The 25,285-nt window shown below is 52.8% G+C and overlaps 1 protein-coding gene across 1 annotated transcript in view; it reads right to left on the bottom strand.

Annotated features, from left to right (window-relative positions):
• Nucleotides 1-19,054, bottom strand: part of PHACTR3 (phosphatase and actin regulator 3) — a 244,159-nt gene extending 225,105 nt beyond the window's left edge. Inside the window, exon 1 of the mRNA XM_023626836.2 lies at nt 18,890-19,054. Within this exon, the coding sequence (XP_023482604.1) occupies nt 18,890-19,001 (112 nt within the window). The 5' untranslated portion in view covers nt 19,002-19,054. The remainder of the gene's footprint in view (nt 1-18,889) is intronic.
• Between the last annotated feature and the right edge of the window lie 6,231 nt (nt 19,055-25,285).

Below are 25,285 nucleotides of genomic sequence, written 5' to 3'. Positions count from 1 at the left end.
GAAGGAGCCAAGAATGGTCACCAATAAACCAATAGGTGCCCCCCAAATTTAATTTACAGTAGACAACACCATGAAACAAAGAGGAAACTGGTAGGACATTTTACTAAATACTTCTCATCCACATAAAAATGTGCTGGATGGTGACATGCCCAGTTCTGGGCTAAGGGCTTTACTGGAGGGTGTCATTGCTTCTTCACCATGCCCTAGGAAGTATGAGCTACTACAGTCCCCTCCTTAGAATGAGGGCAACTCAGAGAGGTCAGTGCACCTGCCCAGGTCACAAGCTAGGAGGACTCAAGGCCAATGCTCCTGGCCCGGGGTCAATCCAACTGGGTCCTCAAGCAGCCCCCAGAAGCCATGCTGAGTCCCAGCCCCACAGGCTGCTTTCAGAACAACCCCACCCCCGCCCCCACCCAAACTCACCATCCGCCCTTCCCACATCTAGATAAGAAAGCCTGCAGCTGGCCCAGCCAGCAGCCTATACCGAGATGGACTAGCAGGGACGGGGGGAGGACGCCAACCCCGGGGCATGTGCTGGAGGAGAAGAGAAGAAAGGTCCCAGAAGAGGCTTCCAGCTGTCTGCCACTCACCCACCACCCTCACGCTTTTGGCCCTCCCTGCTCAGAACCTGTACTGCTACTGACTTGAGATTTTTCTTTCAATCAGCTCTGCCCTTAAATGCATTTCCGAGGAAACCATCAATACAGCAACAGAAACACAGCCTCCCTGTGGAGGGGAAGGCTCACAGGCTGACTCGGCCCCACCACCTGAGTGGACTCTGGGCTCCCACTTTGTTCAAAGGGAGATGAGCAAGAGGGAGGGGAAGGCAGCCAGGCACGGAACAGAGACGCTCTCCTTAATGTTACCAGAAGGACAAAGAACGGAAGGAACTTTCTCTCGAAGCCGATGTTCCTCACTGCCTTGTCCATGCACCATCTAAAGTTGTTTCTCGCCCCTTCAGTTGGTCTACATCATGGCGCCCATTCACCTGCTCCCTCAAACTGCCTGGGCAGGCATAAAAACACAGAAAAGGATAAGACTCAGTGTCCGCTCCTAGAGCTCACGTGGAGTGGGGAGGCAGAAGACAAGAGTGACAACCAGCCTTTATTTCTTCAAAAATACACGTTAGCAAAATGTGATTTCGTTAGAGCTGGGTAGGGATGGAGTGGTCATTATGTTTTTCTCTGGCTTTGAAATGTTCCATAATAAAAATAGTTTTAAATTTAAAAAAATTAGCGACCCCACCTCTACTGACCAACAGAAAATAAAGTCTCCTGGTTAACAGCCTGCAGGAGAGACCGTGGTTTTCAAAGTCTTTTACCCCCAGACCAGGACAGCTGGAGGCCTGAGAGGACCTGGCCCACAAGGTGTGCCAAAGGCAGCTGTCCGCAGGAGGATCCCAGGCTCCAGGATCCTCAAGGGGTCCTTGTGAAAGTCACCAATTGTCTGTCCCTTATCAACAGGAGCCCTGGCAAGGGTGGGGTTGATCTGGAAGCCCACTCTGGAAACCCTACAGGAAGCAACAAGGCTTCATCATAGCCCCCAAAACAGAAACCACCCAAATGTCCATCAACCGATAAACAGAAGGATGAAATGTGGTATATCCAGCCACTGTAACATTATTCAGCCACAGCAGGAATAAACTGCTGGCACCTGCTACAACATGGAGGGACCTTGAAACATTATGCGACGTGAAAGCAGCCAGTCACAAAAGACCACAAATTACATGGTTCCACTTATGTGACACGTCCAAACACAGAGGCAGATCAGTGGTGGCCTCGGGCTGGGAGCCGGTGGGGGGGATGGGGAGTGACTGAAAATGAGTACGAGGCTTCTTTGTGGGGTGACAGATGTTCTAAATGTTCTCAGATTATGGTGATGGCTTCACAACTTTGTAAATATACTAAACACCATGGAATTTTATACTTTAAACAGGTGAGCTTTATGGTATGTAAATTATTTCAATAAAGTTGTTTAATACAGAACAAAACAAGTTACACAGAGGCACCCAGGCTGAGCCTTGATCTGAAGGACAACCAGCTTCCACCTCGCACCTCTGCTGGGTACAGTAACACTCAAACCCTCTCCTGTCCCTGTCCCAGGCTCCGAATCAGACTGAAGCCCCCCCAGGGGTCACCCTTCTGGTCCTTGATGGGAAAACCCAAAGCCACTTCCTGACTCCGGGCAGCCCTGATAAGCCCCACGCGGCTGCCTCAAAGAACCGACTACAAAGAGCCAGAGAAAGTCCACAAAATTTGTCTCTTCCAAAAACACGAAGAGGTGAAGGAAAGGGAGGGTCTTCCTCTGCCCAGGGCAGTCAGAGGGGACATCCCAGCAGAGCTGACCCTGAGGCTGGCAGTGCTGTCCGCACATGTAAGAAGTGCCTGCATCATCAGGGAGTGGGGGAAAAGGGGCCACACGGGGGCCCACTCACACCCACTCGCATCTCCAGAGTTGGTTTTATCCTTACAAAGTGCAGATTAATGATGCAGATTATTATCATCTGTCAAATATTTCCTGAGCATGTATTTTGTACCAAAACACATGATTTTCTGGGAATACTACAATGAACAAGATATGATTGGGCCTTGGCTTCATGGCACTCAGTCTCCCAGAGAAGATGGGATTAACAACTCAGCAATCAATCAATCCATTGATTTCAAGGAGCACAGAGGGAGGGATGCCTAACCTGGGCAGGGAGGAGCCTGGTCTAAGGAAGTGATGCTCTGGAGGCTCAGTGGGGATTAACCAGACAAGTCAAGGAGGGAGGTGACCCAGGCGGAGGGAACAGTCTGGACGAAGGCGGTGAGGTGGAGCAGCAGGGAGCTCTGAAGTTCCTGAAGAGAGGCAGAGTGAGGGGCCGGGGCAGGAGGCAGCCAATGCAGCATCATGTGGTCCTCATTGTGAGCGTGGGTTTTATTCCAAGGATGGTGAAAGCTGCTGGAGGCAGAAGTGGGTCTCCGAAGGCTCCCTCTGGCTGCTGATGGAGAAGGGACACCGGGCAAGGGAAGAAGTGGGAGACGGATTAGGAGGCTGCCAACCAGACAGCCAGCCAGCGAGGTGGGGGCGCTGAGCAGGCAGATTCAGTGTGTTCCCAAGGGGGTCCCAGCAAGTCTGTGAAGGACTGGCTGTGGGGTGATGAGAGAAAGAGAGGAGCCAAAGGTGACTCCCAGATTTGTGCTTTTTGATGATGAACTGGATATGGCAGTCTGATACTGACAACAGGGTGAGCATGATGCCATTTCCCAGTTGGGGAGGATCAGAGAAGGGGATAGGATGGGGCAGAAAGGGGAGGAGCCCCATTTGGACAGGCTGCATTAGACATAGAAGGGTGTGCAGCCTTGGCTCAACACCCACTGAGACTCACAAACACTGTCTGTTCTGACAGGGCGTGAGCAAAAGGGCACCAGCTCTGGGGTCCCACAGACCCTCTGGGACCAGCTGAAGTGTCACTGAGCCTCCAATTCCTCATTTCAGTATAAGCATGGTCACTCCATGCTGGCCATTCCATGCCGGCCATGCCAGGGGTCAAGTGACAAGTGCTGGGCCAACTCTGGTGGCAGCTCTCACAAGACCACCCCAAGGGGCTTCAGCCCCACCAGCTGCTCCAGCTCCTGAGGCCCCATCCCACTCAGACCAAACACACTTGGAAGGCAGCCAGCATGCAGTGAGATTACGGACTAGGGTCGACCACCGACAGAAGGCTCCAGTTTGTGGGCACATGGATGGTTACTTCAATTTTGTTTTCTTCTGCTAGAGCCTACTAACTTCCTTCCCAGGACCCTCACATGTTCCACGGCCTTGGAGACCTTATGGCCCAAGGATCTGGGCCACCGCAATGTCAGCACCATGAGTTCAGGATCTTCGTCGAGTTTGTTTCCCCAAGAACACGCCTGGCATGTCGTGGGCACCCAGGAAACAAATATTTGTTGACTGAATCAATGAGTGAATGCACATGGTGGGTGGCTGGTCCTATGACATCCCTGCTCCAAGTGGGACAGCTCCCCCTCCCTCTGGCCCAAGTCAGCTCCAGGCTTTCAGGGGGACGGAGGTGGCCCCTGTCCCCGCTTAGTCCACAGGCCTCGTGGTTTCTCCTCAGGCTCCAGAGACCCTTCCTCACCCGTCACAGGAACAGAATTAAACTAGCAAACTCAATCGCTTAAAAAGAACTGCTCAAGCCACTCTTCCTCAGCAAAAAGAGGATTGGCAGCAGATGTTAGCTCATGGCTAATCTTCCTCAAAAAATAAGTAAATAAATAAAAAGTAAAAAGAACTGCTCAAGCCACCGCCAGTGGGAACTGGAGGCCAAAGGAAAGGAGGACAAGACAAAGCAGCTCCCAACGGAGGCGGTGGAAAGGAGGGGAGCCGCGCCCTCTGCTGGCCGCGGGAGAAACTGCGCCAACGCGGTCACCTGTGGGCGTGGCCTCTGACCGGCTTGGAGCCCTAGCCTTGAACTTGGCTTTTTTCCCCCTTGGACCACATTCTTGATGGAGTCTCTACCTACAGCTGTGCCCACAGGCTACCCAGGGTGGTGCTCAATGCAGTGCCAGCTATGGCTCTTTTCTAAACACGCCCAACTCTTTCTAAAACCAATCCTCCATTTCACCAATCGTGGTCGCCACCCTGAAAGGCATCGGTAGCCAGAGCTGGCCTGAAGACGTACTGTGGAGGTCCCAGGCTCCCGAGAGATGCCCCAGCCCTCCTCACAGGGGCGTCCACTCCAAGGCTGTGTAGAGAAGCCCTTCCGAGCAGGAACTGAGACCTGGCCACAGGATGAGGATCGATCACTTCCTGGCTGTATGGCTATCCTCTAAGCCCCACATGTAATGAGGGAAGGGAGCACCCCTCTACGGGAAACACCGAGCACAGCCCCAGCAGGCTCCTGCTCATCTGTGTCAGGGGTGTATGGTCAGCACAAAGCTATAAACCTCAGGCAACCTTTTCTCCCAGCCTGGGAGAAACATCCTTTATGTCTCCCCTGCAGCAGGGTGCCATGTCCCCTGTTTCTAGCTGATGAAGGGAGGGGGCTGCCTCCGGGGCCTCTGGGAAATGCTGCTGACAAACGGACAGCCACTTACAGAAACGGCGTCTGTCCTCCTGACAGGTGCTGATGGCTGTGCACCTGCTGCCTGCCTCTGAGTGCCCCGTGGGCTGTGGAGCTGCCGCAGCCACCCTGTGACCATGGAGTTGACACATGTGAGGACAAAACGCCAACAAATGCGGACAGAGCCCTTGGACCTGCCTCCCTCCAGATCTCTCGGAAAAGGAGCAGACGTCCTCCAGCGTAAGCCTCTGCTGGCTGGGTTTTCATTTATTAACACATAGCTTTTACTATGTGTCAGACATCGTTATAAGAACTTCATAATTATTAACGCAGCTAATGCGAAAAATAACCAACCAAGGTAGGTACTATTATATCCCCATTTTGCAAGTGAGATGCAAAGTGCTTAAGTGCTTGCCCCGGGGAGCAGACCCAGGATTTGAACTCAGGTCCCTGGCTCCAGAGCTCAGGCTGATAGGCTGCTAGTGCAACCAACATATTCTAAGTGGCCCAGGCAGGGACCACACGCTTTCCTGGATCCCCTCAAAAGTTACTGACTTGATGATGATGATAGAGGAGGCGGCGGCAGCAGTGGTGGCAGGATGTAACAGTGAGAACATTTTTGCAGCCATACCGCATACCCAGGACCTGGTACACATTGATTAACAATCCTGTAAAGCTGGAATAATTGTCCTCTTTTTAAAAACAATTAAGTTGAGGCTTTGAGAGGGTATGTGACTTACCGAGGGTCCAACAGCTAACAAGTGATGGCAGCAGGACAGGAAAGGATTTCTCCATTCTTTCCACTGTACCAGCCCATCCCTGGTGCTTCCCATCCCACCAAAATCTCTACCAGCAACCCCAGCTTATGATGCCAACCCTACCCCGGCTCTGTCCCCTTGCTGCAGGGAACAGCAAATACTGAAACAGGAATTGCAAGTGCTGGGGTGGGACAGCTGGCTGCCTCTGCCAGGACAGAAAATGCCCTGTCCCAGTGACCCAGCACAGCCATCCACTGTCACCTACTCTATAGACACCCAAGTACCAACTGGAAACTGCCTAACGTCCCCCAAAACCAAATGGCTGACCTACGGTATATCCATTTAGGGAATATCACGCGACGGCTTTTTTTTTAATGAAATAAATCCATGTATTCTAACATCACTGGAACTCTGTGACTTCTGGGTGAGTACACTGCAGAATAACATAACGATACCATAATCACCCACACATACCCCCAGACACCACGCACTTTCCTAGGAAGGCAGCGGGGAGCAGTTCCAGGCAGCTCTGTCCTCAGCTGAGGCAGTCGTTGCCTGCAGGACGGGGGCCCGTGCACGCTCCCACCAGCACGCTTTCATCTTTGCCAGGAGAAGGAGATCGTGAAATACTTACATGATTAGAACGTTAAAAATAAATAAAAGGGCAGGCCTGTGATCCTCTCCTGCAAGGATGCTTGCTGTCATTTTACTCTGACCTTTCAAAGAAGATAATTCATATTTAAATAATGGTCTTTGTCACCTAAACATGCTCTCCTTCCTCCATTCAACATGTACATTTTCGTATGTTCACTGGATTTATAAAGAGACAGGTTTCTCTTCCCAGGGAGACTGCAGAGCTGGGCTGACTGACGTCCCAGAGCGCAGATTTATGTCGCCAACACCCGTCGCCAAAACAGCAGACTAAGGATTTCACAGTGTTAACAGTTCAAACCCAGCACCAAGCCTGATCCATAACTTACGGAAAATCCATCGTTCTGGGTTTATAGGTAGTGCTCTAAAAACACATCATAAGTTCCGTAGCTGGAGTGACACCTCCAAGAATCCACTTGTACAAACCTATAAATAATGACGATGCATCTGTATTTTCATGGAAGCTGAGATCTCTCTCAGAGCCCATCGTTCACTGAAACCAATGTGCACTTTAAGGCTGGTGGGTCCACCGGGATTTCGTATTTGGGGGACCAATTATTTAGGCAATTAGATTCTGGCACCTTCGCAGTCTCCATTCTGGTCTATCAATAACAGTGCCAGGGTTTTCCGTCGCCAACGGGGGGGAGAGGATGAGGGCAACATTCATTCCTGTGTTTAGCAGAAGCCACCTCAGGCCAGCGACTTGAGGTGCAACAGAGATGACTCCTGGCATTTCATGCTGCAGTTTTGGGGGGTCCCTGAACTTCTGGGTCTTTTCTAGGGCTACCTGGAGGACTTGTGTGTCCACTCATCCCTTGGCATAAAAGGGAGCCTCAAGATTTCAGGGGAACTGGCCCAGGGGGCTATCAGCAGGAGGGAGTGGAGATGCAGAAACCCCGAGTGGACTGGGCTCTGGCTCCAACCCGAACCTGCCACACAGCAAAGGTGAGAAGCTGATCCTTCGTTCAGAAGCACAGGCCTAAACACCACACACATCCACCGGGCCTGATCCAAGAGAAATGTTGTAGAGAAGACAAGGTTCCGTTTGGGGTTTGATTGACTGATTCGCTCACTCACTGATTCATTTGTCCACTTACTCACAGTATGTGCCGGGCGGGGGGCGCGGAGGGAGAGAAGAGAGCTCCTGACCACAGCACATACAAAGGCCCTGGGGTGAGGAAGCACGGGCAGTTTGGGGAGACGGGGAGGGGCTGGGTGGCTGGTGTGCTGGGGGCAGGGCAGCATGCAGTGAGAGTGGAGGGCAGGCCCAGAACTCAAGGAGCCTCCTGACCCACGGGGCGGAGCACGGATTTTAACCTGAGAGAAATGGAAAACCCAGGAGGGTCTCCAGCCAGAGGAGAGACAGGATTTACCTTCTCTCTTGGATGCTTATGGTGCCACTGGGTGGAGAATAAGGTGGAGGGAAGCAAGAAGGGGCTGGGAGATCGGGGCAGGGCAGGGTGGGGTGCTGCATTCAACAGGGAGAGACACTGGGGTGGCCTGGACCAGGGTGGTGACAATGGAAATGCACAGTGGTGCCCAGAACCCAGATACACTGTAACTATACCCACCCAGCCCCTTATTCAAAGGTTCCCTGCAGCAAAAACTTAAAGAAAAACTTCCTCCGCGCAGTGACTGTCAGCATTCAGAAAAGTACCAACTGCTTTATGCTCTGCCAGTCAGGAGGAGGTTTTGTTTCAATGTTAGGGTTCCCCAAAGCAGGACTCGGCCGCCCCCACCGTAAACTCCTGCAGCGGATGGAACACGGTGGCATCACAGTGGCATCACCCCATCCGGACTGAGCAGCTCCCCATCGGCCAGACCCTGGGCTAATCCACTTACCCACAGTGTGGACAGAGGAATCCCAATCCCCCAGGATTCCTGACTCCTGGGTACTCACTCAAACACCACTCCAGGCCCTGCTGTGAAGGCTTCTGAAGACAGAGCCAGGGTTATAATCAGCTGACCTGAAGACAGGGAGATTATCCGGGATGATCCGGATGGGCCAGTGTAATCACAAGAGCCCTTCAAGGCAGAGGGGAGGCGGAGGGGAAGAGAGAGAGGCAGCAGGAGGGGAGGGATGAGAGATCTGAAGTGGGAGAAGACTCGGCCCACCACTGCTGGCCTTGATGGGGCCACAAGCCAGGGAATGCCGCGGCCTCCAGAAGCTGGGAATGGCCCCACAGCAGCCAGCAAGAAAACAGGGACTTTGGTCCAAGAGCCCGTGAAACTGAAACCTGCCAACAAGCTGAGCAAGCGGGACACAGCTTCTCTCCCAGAGCTCCAGGAACGAGCGCAGACCTGCTGACACCTCGATTTTGGCCAGTGGGATCCAGAGCAGGGGAACAGTTGGGCCTACACCTCTAGCCACAGAAGCTATGTGAACATTAATGGGTGTTGCTCTAGGTTGCTAAGCTCGCAGTCATCTGTGAATACACACGTCCTCTCTTTAATCCTCCCAAGCAGCCGAGGATGCTGGTTCTGGGGTCATCCTCCATGGACAAGGAGAGTGAGAGTCAGAGGGCAGAGGTCATGCGCACAAGGACATGCAGTGAACCAGTGGTGGAGCTGGGGAACAGCTATCTACCTGACTCCAAGGGTGCTTCTCCCACCTCTGCATGATCCTGCACCCTCTCCACCCCAAGTAGACAATCCAAAGAAGAGAGATGTGCTCACATCTGAGGTCAACCCAAGACTTGAAGAAAAGGAACAAACCACAGAAGGATGAGTGGAGAACCGCCATGGCATGCCCCCAGCGGGGTGTACCGTGTCCCACCCAGATGGTACATGGTGTCCCACCCTTGGGCACGGGGCTCTTTCCTGCCACCAGCCTCCTTGTTTCCAAGGCAGGCACCTCCAAGGTGCAGCCAGAGTTGGGGCATCCATAAGGGTCCCTGAGTTAGGCCCTAAGAAGTAGCACTGCCTTCCAGAACAAGAGGTAGAGAACATAATTAGGGTTTATCAGAGGCAGGACAGCAAAAAGGCTAAGAATCCAAAGTCTGCCAAAGTAGACTGCCCAGGTCCAAATTCAGCTCCAGCAGCTACGTGACCTTGGCCAAGTTACTCCATCTCTGTGAGCCTCGGTTTCCTCATCTGTCAGATGGGGTCATCCATCCTCCACACACACACAAATCAGTGAGCAGACTGGAGGACGGGGCTTGCCCGGTGCCTGACACAGCTGGTGAGCTACCACAGTCCCTGCAGAGGGGATTTCTGGGGGGCTTCCCTCTGGTCCCACACACGGTGACTCCCACACAAACCCAGCACAAATGATCACTGTCGAATATTGTGCACTTTCACCCATGACCATAATTTTCCAAGTTGGAAATCACTTTAATCTATAAATAAAAGGGATATCTCCTCTTATTTTTATTATCTCAGTGTTTAACCAAGGAGTAAAAAATTGGAGCTAATTTACCATGATTTTCTGTGGATTATAGGAAAAAGCACAGACAGCAAATCCATTAAAATAAAAATAGAAATAGAAATTTTCAGCAAGCCTGTGATGTACCGGCATCCTCATTATAAGTGTGAATTATGGGAGTCACAGAGACTCAGTCACAGACGACGCATAATGTTCAGTTCATACAGCTGCCTGGACGCTCATGGCGAGCCATGGGGTCCCTAATTCGCATTAGGAACCCCATCTAGCACAGAGTCTATTTCAGCTCTCATCCTTCGCAGAAGCGACAATGAAGCTCCCATCTGATGTGTGAGGTGCACTCAGTGGGTAGCAGGATGCCCGTCCCACCGCTGGTGGAGGGAGGGATCCGTCAGGGGTCAGGGACCGACTGGAGAGCGGGGAAAAGCCGGGGCGCTTGGATTAAGATGAAGATGACTGCCAAGCGCGCCTATCCCTTGCACGAGGTCGGTGACGGAGAAGGGGGCCCAGGCAGGCCTGCACGCACCCACTCCAAGTTCTGTTGTAGAAATGTTGTGTAAATAACTCGAAACAGTCTAAAACTATGATGTGCTTTCAGGAGAATGTGGCAGCCCCCCAAATAGAGACACAGGTGAAGAGGCTGCGAGCCTGCTTCCTGCAGCGCAGGAGGGAACGGCTGCAGAATTCGGGGATTCTTCCGCTCACCGGGTCTCCTTCAAGGAGAAGCCAGGAGCTCTGTGCTGGAACAAACGCAGCCTCAAGGAAGAAACTCCCGTGAGCCTCGAGGATGGCTGTCTCCAGGGGGCGAGGACAGAAGGGATTTCCCACCACCCACCTGCTGCTCGTGTGCTCAGCAAGGCCATCAAATTTATGAAGCACCTACTACATGCCAGGCCCTCGACTACGAGCTGTGCACAAGAAAATGAACACGCGCCTGCAGCACTGGGTTTATATTTGGTGGGGAAGATGGAGTATTAACAAAAGCGTAAACAGATGACTTGTGCAGGGTCTCCATGACCAGCCCGGGCTCCGGGATCCGCTAGGAGGACTCCCAGGACCCAGATACAGTCTGCTCACAGCTCCAACGTATCACAGCGAAAGGAACCAAGCACAGTCGACAAACAGAAAAGGCACAGGAAGTGAAGTCCGAGGAAAACCAGGCACAGGCTTCCAGAATCTTCTCCCAGTGGAGTCGCACAGCACACACTTAATACTCCAGCAACAAGTTGTGACCACGTGAGTGAAATGCTGTCCCCAAGGGAAGCTCAGTGGAGTCAGCACCCAGGGTTTGTACGGGGGCTGGTCCCACAGGCACCCTCTGCCTGGCACGGACAAGATTCCAGAGGCCCAGAAAGCAGGTGCTCAGCATAGCCACACGGTCTGCGTAAAGAGTTTAGATGCCGTGAGCCACCCCTAGCAGTCAGAGAACAGAGGGGGACCCCCACAGTCCCCGTCCTCAGACGCCAGGAGAGCAGACAGGCCGGCTGCGTTAACTCTTTCTCGCACACCTACGCATGGCAGTGAGGGCTGCACGGGGCTAAAACAGGGGTTGTGTGAGGACTGGTGCAGCAAGAGGAAGGGTCGTTCAGACAGGGTGGCAGGTGGTGTTTTCCAAATGTGGCCACAGCATTACCTCTGACCTCAGTCTTCTTCTCATCATGTGACTCTGCACCACCCCCACTGAGAGAGGGGTGACAGCAGCCCACTCCCCAAACTGGCTGGGCCAATTCCTGGGCAGAGGTGAGGGAGTGAGGCTTCCAAGGCCAGATCCTCAAAGGTCACAGAACTTGAGCCTGTGCCTCTTGGGGTGCTCCCTCTGGGAAGGCAAGTCCCTGTGCGAAGCCCAAGTGGAGAGGATCTGAGGCCTGGCCCACAGCCCCGGCCCCACAGGGCCACAGCCCCACAGCTGAGCTCCCAGCTGACAGTGGCAACAACCTGCCTGCTGTTCTGGACTGAAAGGTGTCCCCCCAAATTCCTATGTTGAAGCCTCACCCCTAGGACCTCAGAATGTGACTGGATTTGGAGACAGGGCCTTTAAAGAGGTGACAAAGTTAAAATGAGGCCTTGAGGGTGGGCCCTAATAGAGCTTGGCTGGTGCCCTCAGAGGAGGAAGAAATGGGACACAGAGAGACACGAGAGGCACGCACAGAGGAAAGGCCACGTGAGAAGGTGCAAGCCCAGGGAGCCACCTCAGAAGAACCCAACCCTGCCGACACCTTGATCTTGGACTTCCAGCCTGCAGAACCTGGAGAAAATGAATGTCTGTTATTTAAGCCCCGCAGTGGGCGGTATTTTGTTATGGTAACCCTAGCAAACCAATACACCAGCTGTATTAGTCAGGGTTCTCCAGAGAAACAGAACCAATGGGAGATATACAGACATATAAAAATAGATTTATTATGAGGGATTGGCTTATGTGACTATAGAGGCTGAGAAGTCCAATGACCTGCCATGTGCAAGTTGGAGGCCTGGGAAAACCAGTGGTGCAAGGTCCAGTCCAAACCTGAAGCACCTAGACCCAGGAACATCGATGTCCAAGGGCAGGAGAAGATGGATGTCTCAGCTCTGGGGACCCAGGACCGCTGAATTCCACTCCAGAAAAGGCCACACATTCTCACACCCACCAATGGTGTAACTACCACCTTTCCTGAAAATATTGCGATTACACAAAATCAGCATCTTCCCAGGTAAGCTGGGTCACCAGTCTCCAAAGGGCAACACACACCCCACCCCACCCTCCCTATCCCCAACTGCCGAGTACACAGTGCAGACCCAAGCCCGTCGGGATGGCCATGGCATGCCACGCTCCTCTCATCGCCATGATCCCAGCCAGCTCCCAGTCCAGCTGGGAGAAGTCTGATGCAGGGGCTGTGTGGTGTTGGTGTTGTTTTCCCTTAAAGTGAACTGCAACTGAATTCTGGTAGAAATCCCAAACTCGGCAGGTGGCCTTAACAACGCTCAAACAGAGGAGGGATCTGGGGAGCTCAGGCTTGCTAAGAGTACGTCGTGAGGTCCAAGAAGGCACATGGGGAAGGTGTCCTTCCAGGAGACCGAGCCTTTGAAAGCAGCCAGGGCAGCAAGGAGGAACACCTGGAGCTCCCCAAACAGCTGTCCCCCACGAGTCACTGCTTCTCAGTAAGAGGGATGTATTGAGTACAAAATGAAATGTTAGTCTGATCAATGAAATCACATGCATTACCAAATCAGAAAACAAACTCTTGCCCAAAACCGGCTTCAATTTATGGCTCAGCAGACACGGTCCTCTTGTGGTCATCTTCCCGATGCCTGCCCCCAGACTGCCTGTCCTCCCTCTGCTGACCAGGACTGGACACTCCACCAGAATCACAAGTTCCCTGGGTTAAACATCTTGACTCCTGGAATCTCTATTAAAAACCTGTATTTTGCCTCACACTATTCACAGAAGTAAATTTCTGTGGGTTAGAAAAATAAATGTAAAGAAAAGAGCTATGTGCTCACTAAAAGGAAACATGGATGCATATGTCTATGACCAACCGTCCTGGTTTGCCCCGGGGACTCAGGTGTTCTCGGGACGTGGGACTTTCAGTGCTGAAACCAGGACCATCCCGGGGAAAATGTGACAAGCTGTTCACTCTGAACCTGAGGCAGAAAAAGATTTCTTAAAGAAGATACCAAAAGCAAAGACACAAAGAAAAAGCTTGATAAATTCTACTACATCAAAACTATAAATGTGGGGATGTCACGCACAGCATGGTGACTATAGTTAATAATATTGCATTGTATGAAGCTGCTAAGAGAGTGGATCTTAAACATTTTCATCACAAGAAAAAAAATTGCAAGTGTTTCTGGTGATGGATGTTAAGTAGACTTACTGTGGTGATCATTTTGCAAAATATACATATCAAAAAAAATTTATCAAATCTTTAAGTTGTACACCTGAAACTAACATAATGTTATATGTCAATTATATCTTTAAAAAAAACCCCAAAACTAAAAACTTGTACTCAACCAAAGACACCATAAACAAAGTTAAAAGACAAGCCACAGAGAGAGCAAAAACTACCTGCAGCAACAGAGGATTCGAATCCAGAACACACAAATACTGTTACAAACCAATTAGAAAAAGACTAACAAGCCCAGAGAAAGAGGAGCGAAATGCACAGAGAGGTGACTCAGAATGTGAAATCCAAACGGTCCATGAACACGAGGAAAACCCCCTCAAGCAATCAAGGGAATGCAGATTTAACTAAGGAAGTTTCACTTTTCTTCCCTAGGATTAACAAAATTAAGAATCTGAACATTTCAAGGTACCTGGAGAAACAGCCACCCCTCACTCTGGTGGGGAGTGACAGCCACTGTGGGAAACAATTTAGCAATACCAAATAAATTTAAAACATGCTCATCCTGCGCCCCAGGAATTCCACTTCTCAGAAGGTGCCCTACAGAGAGATGCTCGTCCAGATGCACCAGGAAGCAGGTACAGGATGCAGGATGCCCACAGGGCACTGCCCGCAACAGAGATCTGCGACGACCTCCACGGCCACCAGCAGCAGAATAACTGAGACGACACTGGAACATTCTAAGGCAATCAGAAGGAATCTGTTAACCCAGATAAATCTCCAAGACACACTGTTGAGGGAAAACGATGTTTCAGAACAAGACGTGCTGTTTTCAGATGCCATTCCTTTAAAATACTTCCAGGAAACAATCCTGTACATTTTCTACTGAGACCCACATGCACAGGTCAAGACAGTCTGGTGGGAAAAGAGCTAAATGTTAACAGGGGTCACCTCTGGGGAGGACGGGAGGAGAAGAGGAAGGAGTGGTGTTCCAAGGACATTTGACCCTTATTTGTAATGTTTTCATTTCTCATTTAGAGAAGGTATTCAAAAACACTGGTGTAATTATATATATTTTTTCCCCAAAGAAACCTGCTGCCTGCATTGGAGAACACATTATCCTCCATCTGACAGATATTTATGGACTGCCAACTGCAGGCCAGACCTGTTCTAAAGGCTGAGATCACTCATTTCCCTCAAAACAAAAATGGAGTCATCAACGCAGTGGTCCAGCCTGGTTCACCAGCAGACAGCAGTCCTTAAGGTCATGGGGCGAGAGATACACACGGATGAGGGACAAGTGGCCAGAAAGATGCCCTGGGCACCTGGGCAGGGGACAGGAGGGAGGGAAGATCTTCAGCTGGATTGCATGCCCTCGAGGGGCCCTCTGCTGCTGCCTGGATGTTACAGACTCTGCCTTTTGCCTCCGAGCACATTCTTGTCCCAGGCGAGAGAGCTGAGGCCAGCAGGATGCTTCTAGATCCACAGTGGGTTTTGCAGGTCAGGTGAACACAGGTATGGGGTTTGTGCACTGCTCGGGGCAGCTGGAAATGTGCTGGTGTTTGCAATTCCAGCACCTACTCTCCTTCTGCTCGCATCCCCCTCATTTTTTTCCAGGGATCTCAGGCCTGGCTATGAAGGGACACGGACTCCATCCTTGGCCTGGGAGGGCCTGTGAGCTGGGCCTCAGCCATCCAGCTCCTCCCACTCGAGGCCACCGGGATTGGGTTGAGGGCAGGCGGTGTGACCCAGCCGGAGCCCTGGAACTACTGAGGCCGCCACGCTTTGCCTTCCAGTTTCCTGAACTGACAAATGCTCCCTTCGCTTCCGCAGGTCTACTCACTTGCTACCAGAAGAGCCTGCGACGTGCAGCTGGTTGTCATTACGATTTCCAAAGAATTGGGCAGCACAGACCTGATCTGGCTCTGCAGAGTTACTGCCTTCGCCGAGCCTGGTCCAGCCCTGAGCTGGGAAACAAGGCATTTCATTCCCAACTGCCTTTCACAACCCCTAAAGCCACAACTTTTAATGAGCATCAGCTGGGACATGCCATGATATCATCCATCATGCCTTTCCCTTCAAAAACATTTTAAAAACTCATTTGATGCAGAAATATCCCAGTGCAAATCAGCGCTTCCAAATCGGACTTCGCGGTCTGGGAGAACCAGTGGCTAATTCGTTCCTAAATTAAGGCGGCCCCGGCCACAGAAATAGTACATCATCCCTTTAAGGTTGGGAATTAGGATCCACCCAACGCCAGCTCTGGGAAGTAGCCACACAAATCAGGGAGCCAAGGAAGCTTCAGGTGGCAGCTGGACAAATCCTCCTGGTGCCAGCCCGAGAGAGGCCAGGGACCTGCCCCAGGTCTGGCCATCAGAACACCCCGAGTTGTGGGCACACAGCCTGCTCTGCCCTGCGTCCCTGAACACTTCCTCCAAACCAAAACTTGGTACTTGCACTGGGGTACCGTCTGACGCAACACCGAAATGCAACAATGAGACCCAAAAACCCGGCCCCACTCCACCTGGGTCCCCTGCCAGGTGACCTAAAGGTGCCAGCCCCACCCTGAAGAATCTCAGATGGGAGCTCCAGGCCCCCCACTGTCCCAAGCTCCAGACTCAAGTATGCACAGCCCACACCGCACAGCCTCAGGGATGCGAACAGGTCTCTCCAAACCAGCACTGCCTCCTCCCGCCACCCCTCCTCCTCCACCACGACCTGGGCGGAGCTCCAGCTCCATGAACGGTCCCCCCAGTGCTGAGACACAAAACCCATGTGGCCTCCTGGATTTCAGGCCCCAAGATATCAGCAGGGCCTATCAGCTCTACCCACTAAATGTCCCAGCGCTGCCCACTTTCCCATCTCTGCCCTCCGAGCAGCAGGCATCTCCCCACCCCAACAAGAGCCGGCTGCCACCCGACAGCCAGAAGGCACGCTCTCTGAGATAGTGCAGGTCATGCAACTCCTCAGCCCAAGCCCGCCATGGAGTCCAGGGTCTGCGTGCCCACTCGCCACACACGGCTCCCTCACCTCCCCCTTGCTCACGGTCTCCAGCCTCCATGACCCTCTTCTGTTCCCCAATTCCACCACCAAGGGCCTCTGCCACTGCTTCTCCTCCTGCTAGGAATGCTCTTACCCCCTATCCTCACATGGCTCCCCGCTTCTCCCCACTGAAATCTGCAGCCACACATGCCTCCTCGAAGAACCTTCTCTGGCCCCCCCAGCTAAAGCAGCTTCCATCCTCAAACACTGTCTCTCCCTCCCCAACTTCTTCCCAACATGCCTCTGGGCAGAGATTATCTTTTTGTTGTGTTTTATTTGCTTCCATGTCCACTGTCTTCCCCTTCCCACCCCAGAAGTGAAGCTCCCTGAGGACAGGAAGCTGCCCTCCTTGCTCTCCGCAGCATCTGCAGCACCCAGGGCAGCGCCTGAACCATTCTCCGTGATTAATCAACATTTGCTGACCTGCTGCCTAAGGAGTCGGCCTTCTCCTCAGCAAAAGTGGGTTAGCAGTGACTGAGCCCTGCCAGCCTTCAAGGCCCAGACAGAAGCCACAGAACTATTTAAAAAATGCCCAACAATTGAAATGAGCATGTGGAGCAGCAGTTGCATAACGTCCACAGGCAGATCATACACTTATGATGGCTCTGAGCACACTGCCAAGCTGCTGAAGGTCAGGATCCGAAATGTCCTTTCTCAGAACCCAGCCCCAAATACGCCTTGCTACAAACTTAGTACCCACGTAAGGCACGAGTAGGGGGTGCCTTCAGGGGAGGAAGCCGGCACTCATGTACACCTACTGTGTGCAGGCACCACGAGGTAAGGGAGCTTCTGCCCCTACGAGAGGATGAGTGTCCTAGGGGGGCCGCATCTCCCCCTTGATTGCCACTGTACCCCCAGAGCTCAGCACAAGGTCTCACGCTTAGTGGGTCCTCCATATTCAGGATGGATGGATTCAGCAACAGAAGGGCTGCCCATCCTCCACGCGGGGGCTCCAGACACTCCTCTCACGTCAGTGCCCATAAGCTGCTCAAGCCATGAGCTCCTCACCCTCAGGGCACCTGGTGCAGAGCAGGCTCTCAGATGATGCCTGCTGGTCCCAACAACCCCAGCGACCCTGTGACTCTGGGTATCTCAGTTTCTCAGCCTCTGCACTACTGACACTGCGGACTAGATCATTCTCTTTTTCTTTTTCTGGGGGAGACAGAGGCTGTCCTGGGCATCTTAGGATATTCAGCAGTATCCCTGGTTTCTCCCCACTAGATGCCAGTAGTAACCGTGGGGGAGTTGTAATAACCAAAAGTGGGGGAGGGAGGGAGGCAGAATCAGGCCGGTGAGAGCCACTGATAAGAGCCACTGATGTGTCTAAACTAGTTTCCAGACTGGCCTGATCCCAGAATCACCTGGGGGCATGGTTAAAAATACAGATTCCAGGAGATTCTGAGGGCCAGGCCTAGGGTAGGAGCCCAGGATGCTGTTTGTAATAAGTGCTCCCAGGGAATTCTTAAGAGGCCAGTCTGGAAACACTGGCCTAATTCTCCTCACCCCACCAGTGTTCAGCCTCCTGGTCACTAATTGTACCAACAGCCACTGGGTGGCACGGCCACACTCTCTGGCCTCCTCACCAGGACACCTAAGCCCCCTCCCACTCCCGGGGCCTCTTCCCTGGCCAGGTGGGAACCGCACCACCTTCCAGCTTCCTCAGCTGCTCTCTGAGCTCGTGCCCCTTTAACTGTGCTGGATTCACTCCAGGACCAGGTGTCTGCCTGCAGGGGCCCTGGCTGCTCTTGCCCACACAGGTGCAAGCCTGCTGTCCTCCCTGGAGGGGGACAATGGAACAGGTTGGAACTCTCACTGGGTGGCGAGCGCTATTCATATGATCCCAACTACTGCTCCAAGCCTGAAGTATTGGATCGCCCCCATTTTACAGATGCAGAAACTGAGGCAGAGCGAAGTTAAGTGCCATGTGCACAGGGTCGCGCAGCTACCAGAGGGGGCTCCAATCCCGGGACCGCCAACCCCAAGGCCAGGGCTCGGGACCACTGCGCGCACTGCCCCTGTTTGCGGACAGAGTCGCCCGCCTTGGCTGCAGGGACAGCCCGAGCGAGGAGGGGCCCACCTCTGGGCTGCGGGTGCAGCGAGCATCCTGGCCACCCTGCAGCGGCCAAGAGCAGGGCGCGGGCTCTCTGCCGGGCCGCCCCCCATCCCGCGCCCCCTCTCCGCGGCGCGCGCCTACCTTGCGCCGGGCCTCGGACTGCGGCGGGGGCGGCGTCCCGGGTGGCGAAGGCGCGCAGCAGCGAGCGCACCGGCGCCGGCCAGCGGGCGCGCCCCCCGCCCCGGCCGCGCATCCCGCCGGAGGGCCGCTCGGGGCTGCGTCCGCGGGGCCGCCCAGCGCCTCGCCGAGCCGGGGGCTGCGGGAGGCGGGGCGGGCCGGGCCGGGCCGGGAGGGGCCGGGCCGGGGGCGGGGCCGCCGCGCAAGGCCGGCCCCTCCGCCGGGCGGGGGCGCCGAGGGCCGCCGTCGTGACCTTGATCTCTCCGGGCCCGGACCTGCGCCGCAGCCCGGGGACGCGCGACCTCAGTGCCAGGGACGCCCTGGAAACGTTAAAGGGACAGCCGGGCAGGAGGTGAAACCGCCCGGCTAATTACGTCGTAAAGACGCTGCCGAGTTAGAGCTGCTCTGGGACCATGGGCGAGTTGCCTGACCTCTCTGAGTGCCGTGTTCCCCTGTGTAAAATGGGTTTGGGGAGCATGAAATGAGATGACAGTGAGCCTAGAAGTGCGCGAGGGCCTGAGCCCCCCCCCCCCCCCCCCCCCCGATGCGGGAGACGCTTTGGCTGCCTTTAATGTAACCGCTTTCAGATGCCAGAGCTCTTGTTGCACGTCTAATAAAGCCAGTGACGGGTATCTTTACCTTTTTTAGATAAAATAAAACATATTTAGCTTCATGAGTACTGTATGTGGAACACCTTTGTAGCCACCAACCAGTTCGAGAAGTAGAACCGCGCCAGGACCCCTCCCAAGTCCCTCCAGTCACAACCCCTCCTCCACCCACAAGACCCTGGGGATCGGGGTTCAGACTTGAGGCTGAGTTTTTGCCTTTGAGGCAGGGTCCCTGGCCTGAGATGGGCTCAGGGCCCCGTCAGCACCAAGGGCATCTGGAGAGAGGCAGGTAACTATCAGACTGACCAGCTCAGTGTAACAAGTACAGGTCCTCAGAGTCCCAAAGGAACAGCACCCTCCCCCATCCCCCCCATGCCCCCCACCCCCAGAGCTTCCCGAGGGCAGCTCTCCTCAGGGTCCCAGTGGTCCTCCTGTTCAACCCCAGCACCTCCTGGAGCTGTTGCAATCATACCGCCCAGTTTACAAATGCAGAAGTGTAGGCGGCAGAGAGGAAGGCGTTGTCCACGGCCACAGGGCTGCTCAGTGCAGCACTGGGACTTGGATGTAGCCGGGCATCCTATCCACCTGCGCCCTCCCTGGGGTGCTCGCCTGCCTGCTTCCAGCATCTCCCGCCCAGACCTCCCATCTTCAGAACTTTGTAACAGTTTGTACCAACAATTGCAGGTAACACTAGGTGGCACTGTGCCGAGCACGTATTCATTTAATCTTTATGACAACTTCTTGAGAAGGATGCAATTATCATCCCCACTTTACAAAAGAGAAAATACAAGCTCCAGAGGAGCCAGGGCTTTCTTCTCCAGCTTCATCCTATTTCCTCCTCCACCAGCTCACATAGGCAGGCACTATGATCATCCCCCAATTTTTAGAGGGGGAAACTGTAAGTTCAGAGAGATGAAGTGACTTGCACTGGGAAGTTAGGCAGGGGAAGAATCAGGATCCAAACCCCACTGAGTCAATGTCTCAGTGTGTTTGCTCTCTGCCCAGCCCATTGGGCATGCCCGGGTGAACTCCTACTCATCCTTCAAGACCCAGCTTAAGCATTGCCTCTGCCCTGAAGCCTTTCCTTCAGCCCCCTACTCCTCCTCCCTACGCATTTAGTACTACCATGCCCACACCCCCAGCATCGCCTGCACCTTCTGTTGGGCACGCATCACAACACAGTGCAGTCATGTATCCACACATCTGCCCCACCCCCCACTGGGCTGGGATTTTTTAGGGGACAGGCGTTGGCCCTGGTCACTGCCTTCCCGGCCCACTCACAGTCAGTGAACATCTGTTTTGCAGGCTCTGCCCCACCCTGCTAATTACAAAAGTTCCATTTTCCTCTGGGCAGCTCCCTCCCCAGCCTAGGTGGAGCCAAGGCCGCTCTCTAATGCCAGAGGTGGGTGCAAGACCCAGTCTGACGAATCAGCGTAGTCCATCCATCTGGCCTCAGTGGTCAGTTCAGGAAGGTTGGTCCACAGAGGCACACCCTTGGGACTTTTACTGGACTGGGAGAGAGAAGCCCTTTTAATCCACTGGTCTGAGGGGGGTGGTCATGGCTTCTTGGAGCCATCACATGCTTCAGAATTGAAACCACATGGAAGAGGGAGGATCCCAGAGAGGTATGCTTGGGCTACAGGCATTGTCTGAGCACCTGGTTCCAGCTGTGCCTGAAGGCAGAGCAATAGAGGGTTGGAATTTTCAATCACACTCTCTCTGCTATTTCCTTTCCCCCTCAGCCTTGGTGGGAAGGAAGTCATTGGAAAGAGAGAGTGAGGAGACAGACATGTCAGCACAGTCACAAATCAGAGGTGTACTGTGGGCAACCCATGGAATGGGAGAAAATATTTGCAAGTCATACATCTGATAAGGGATTAATATCCAGAATATATAGAGAACTCCTAAAACTCAACGACAGAAAAACAACCTGATTCAAAAATGGCGAAGGACTTGAATAGGCATTTCTCCAAAGAAAATATACAAATGGTCAATAAACACATGAAAAGATGCTCAGCATCACTGACCATTAGGGAAATGCAAATCAAAGCTACAATGAGATACCACCTCACACCCATTAGGATGGCTACTATCAAAACAAACAGAAAATAACAAATGTTGGTGACGATGTGGAGACGCTGGAACTCTTGTGCCTGTTGATGGGCGTGGAAAATGGTACAGCCTCTGCAGAAAACAGTATGGAGCTTCCTCAAAAAATTAAAAATAGAATTACCATATGATCCAGCAATTCTAGTTCTGCGTATCTATCCAAAAGAATAGAATGAAGGATCTCAAAGTGATATTTGTACAGCCATGTTCATAGCTGCATTATTCACAATGGCTAAAATATGGAAGCAACCTAGGTGTCCATTGATGGACGAATAGATCAGCAAAATGTGGTCCATCCATACAGCTTTAAAAAGGGAGGAAATTCTGACAATGCTAGAACACGGATGAAAGTTGAGGACATTACGCTCAGTGAAATAAGCCCCCAAAAGACAAATACTGTATGATTCCACTTATATGAGGTTCCTAGAGTTGTCAAATTCATGGAGACAGAAAGTAGAATGGCGGGTGCCAGGGGCCCAGGGAGGAGGGAACGGGGAGTTAGTGTTTCGTGGGGATAGGGTTTCCATTTTACAAGAGGCAAAGGATTCTGAAGATGGTGGTGATGGTAGCACAACAATGTAAAGGTATTTAATACACTGAACTGCACACTTAAAAATGGTTAAGATGGAAAATTTTATCTTATGTCTATTTTACCACAATAAAAAAAGCTGGGAAAAAAAAGTGATGGGTTGTCATATCTGAGATGAGGTAACAAAAAGACAGCAGCATCCGTCTTGTGCGCTGTCCTGCTTGCTCTCGCTGATGGAAGTCAGCTGCCAAGCTGTGAGCTGCCCCATGCAGAACCCAGGTGTCAAGGAGCTGAGGGTGGGCTGCAGCCAACAGCCCGTGAGCAGCCGAGTCCTGGAGACAGCATGTGCGTGAGCTCCAGGGGGAGGCTCCCCCGGCGGAGCCTCCGGATGAGACTGGGCCCCAGGCAGCGCCTTGAACCAACAGGGACCCTGAATCAGGGGCAGCCAGCTGCACTGCACCCGGGTCCTGACCCACAGAGACTGTGAAGTAAGAAAGCTAGGGTTTGAAAAAAAGGAATGCCATGAAATGTCTCTCTTTCTCAATAGCCTTCTCTCTCTCTCTCTCTCTCTCTCTCTTTCCCTCTCTCTCTGCTTCTTGGCTCAACCATGACCATGGCAGCCCACAAAATGGGCCTCACACGACAGATCTACACAGCCCTCCCAAGTCCACACAACCAGGAGAGAGCTGACTCGCCCTGCCAGAAGGGCAGACACCAGTCTCCTGGTTGCTGTGGTCTGGGGTTGGGATCACTGGTCCCTTTGCGGGCTGAGCAGTTTCTTTCAGAAGAGAGCGTGAGGGGAAAGGAAATATGATAATAATTCACATTTATGGAACACTTCCTCCTGCCAGGCCCTGCACTAAACACTTTATCCCAGTTAATCTTTACAACAAGCCAAGTAAGAAGGGATTATTAATTATCCCTGCTTACAAAGAGGAAATGGAAGCTCACAGAGGTTATGGGAGGCCCAGCGGCTCATACGTGGATGAGACAAGTTCAAACCCTGGAAACTGGACTGCCGGACCTGGGCTCTTTGCCACTGGCCACGTCACTTCTAGGCAGTTCTAGGACAGATGACCGGCTGGCTAGGCCAGTCCCTGCGAGGAATCCAGGAGGGCTGAAGACCCCACCAGCTGCTCCCTGGGGGCCCAAAGGCCCCCCAAGGTCAGCCTTGTGTGTGACATCTCCTGCCCATGAGGGCCCCTCAGTGCTATTGACTTAGCCCACAGCAGGCTCTGAGCAGGCTGGCAGCAGATCCACCAGAACAGACCCTGGCCAACACAGTGGACAGATGTCCTAGGAGCTTCCACAGTCTGGAGTGGAAGAGTGTCCTGAATATCCACAGATTTGTCCAGGCCATGGAACAGAGCGGGCAGCAGGAGCCTTGCTCATGGATCCACCCTCAGCTGCAGGCTGGGGTCCAGGACAGAGCAGGGCCACGAGGGGCTGCTGGCAGCTCTGCCTCCAGGCACATGCAAAGGGGCACCCACTTGGCCAAGCTGTCCAGCCCCACACTTGAGCCCACTCACCCCAGGGACCCTTTCAGCTCCAAAGCTCTGAAATCCAAGTGCATCTGGCTAGAGCAGAAAGGGGATGTATGGGCTCATGAGAGTCCAGGAGGAGGGCTCGTGGGGGACACAGCTGGAGCCAAGACTTCATCAAGAGACCTTCTCCTTCCCAAACGCAGCTCCACCAAGGCTCCAAGCTGGTGTCATGCACCCTGGCCACATGTCTGACTCTGAACCCATCATCATCAACAAGGCATGGAAGATGCTGACTGGCCAGGGCTGGTGGCCTGGAGGAGGGATGGACGTGGGGCAGGATCTGCTCACTTGAGCCTTGCAGCCTGGAGAGGGGAGGGGAGGCTCTCAAAACTGCTGTGGTACAGCTCCCCAGAGAGGGGCGTGGGGCAGGAGAGGACACCAGTGCTCGCCCACTGCATTGCACTTCCAGGCCAGCTCATCTCACTTTTAAAAATGTGCGCTAGACCTGCTATCCGAGCCACGTGGCAGAGGTGGAAGTGGGTCAGCATGGCTGTGACCAGAGCCAGCCTCAGGGCGTGTGACCTGTGAGGTCCCACAGGGCCCCACGCTCAGAAGGGCCTCATGCTTGGTTTAGTGCTCTACTGTCACCATCTTGAAGTTCTTGATAATTTTTTAATAAGGGCACTGCATTTTGCACTTGCATTTTTACTTGCAAATTATGTAGCAGGTCACGGCTGTGAGCAGCTTCTGCCCGTCACGTACAAACACCCCCAAAGCAGTGATTTAACAAATTCATTGTCTCTGTCTGTGCCAGAAATTCCTTCACATCCTCCAGCCCTGCAGGAATCAGATGTGAAAGCTGCACAAGTTTTTCCTGGAGACGTGGGAAGGGGCAGAGGGAGAGTTTTCATAAGGCTATAAAACCGAGTTGCCCTGCAATTTATAGACAAGTGGGGCTTGGGTTCCTGGGCTCTAGTGTGCATGTGTGTAGGTAGAACACAGCTCAGAGCAGCCCAAAGTTTTCTCTCTTCTGCTGATCCCAGTGGCACCTGAGTTTACCAGGATCACTACTCGCCTGCCCCAGTATCATTAAGAGTGTGCTGTGATCGATTAGCAATGTCTGGCCACAGCACAGGCAGGCAGAGTGGGACATACATGCTGTATATATACAGACCCTGCTCCAGGCAGACAACCGCTCTGCCATGGGAGATGGTGAGGATGCTGCTCATGGGAGCTGAAACACTGCAAGAGCATGGCAGAGGTCAAGGATGGACATCCCCGGGGCAGAGGCTATATCTGGTCACCATTAAAAATCTCCAACACCACACAGACTTTGGCTCATGGTGGACATTCACTAAATAATTAATAAACAAAGATTAAAAAGTTACCACAATTTTAAGGGGCTTTACTTTAGAGCAATGAAAATATTTTGGAACTAGATAGAAATGAATTGTATACTTTAAAAATGTTTAATTTATGTTATGCAAATTTCACTTTAATTAATTATTTTTTTAAAAAAGAAAAGCAATCTCTCTTTTAAAAAGAGGCACTACAAGTTACTCAGAGTGACGAGAATGATGAAAAAGATGGAAGCTGGAGAAGGCATACTGAACAATAGTGTGTGTGTGTG

Source organism: Equus caballus, chromosome 22 (assembly GCF_041296265.1).
Source record: "Equus caballus isolate H_3958 breed thoroughbred chromosome 22, TB-T2T, whole genome shotgun sequence".
NCBI lineage: Eukaryota > Metazoa > Chordata > Mammalia > Perissodactyla > Equidae > Equus > Equus caballus.
This window is presented reverse-complemented; position numbering and strand designations above follow the sequence as displayed.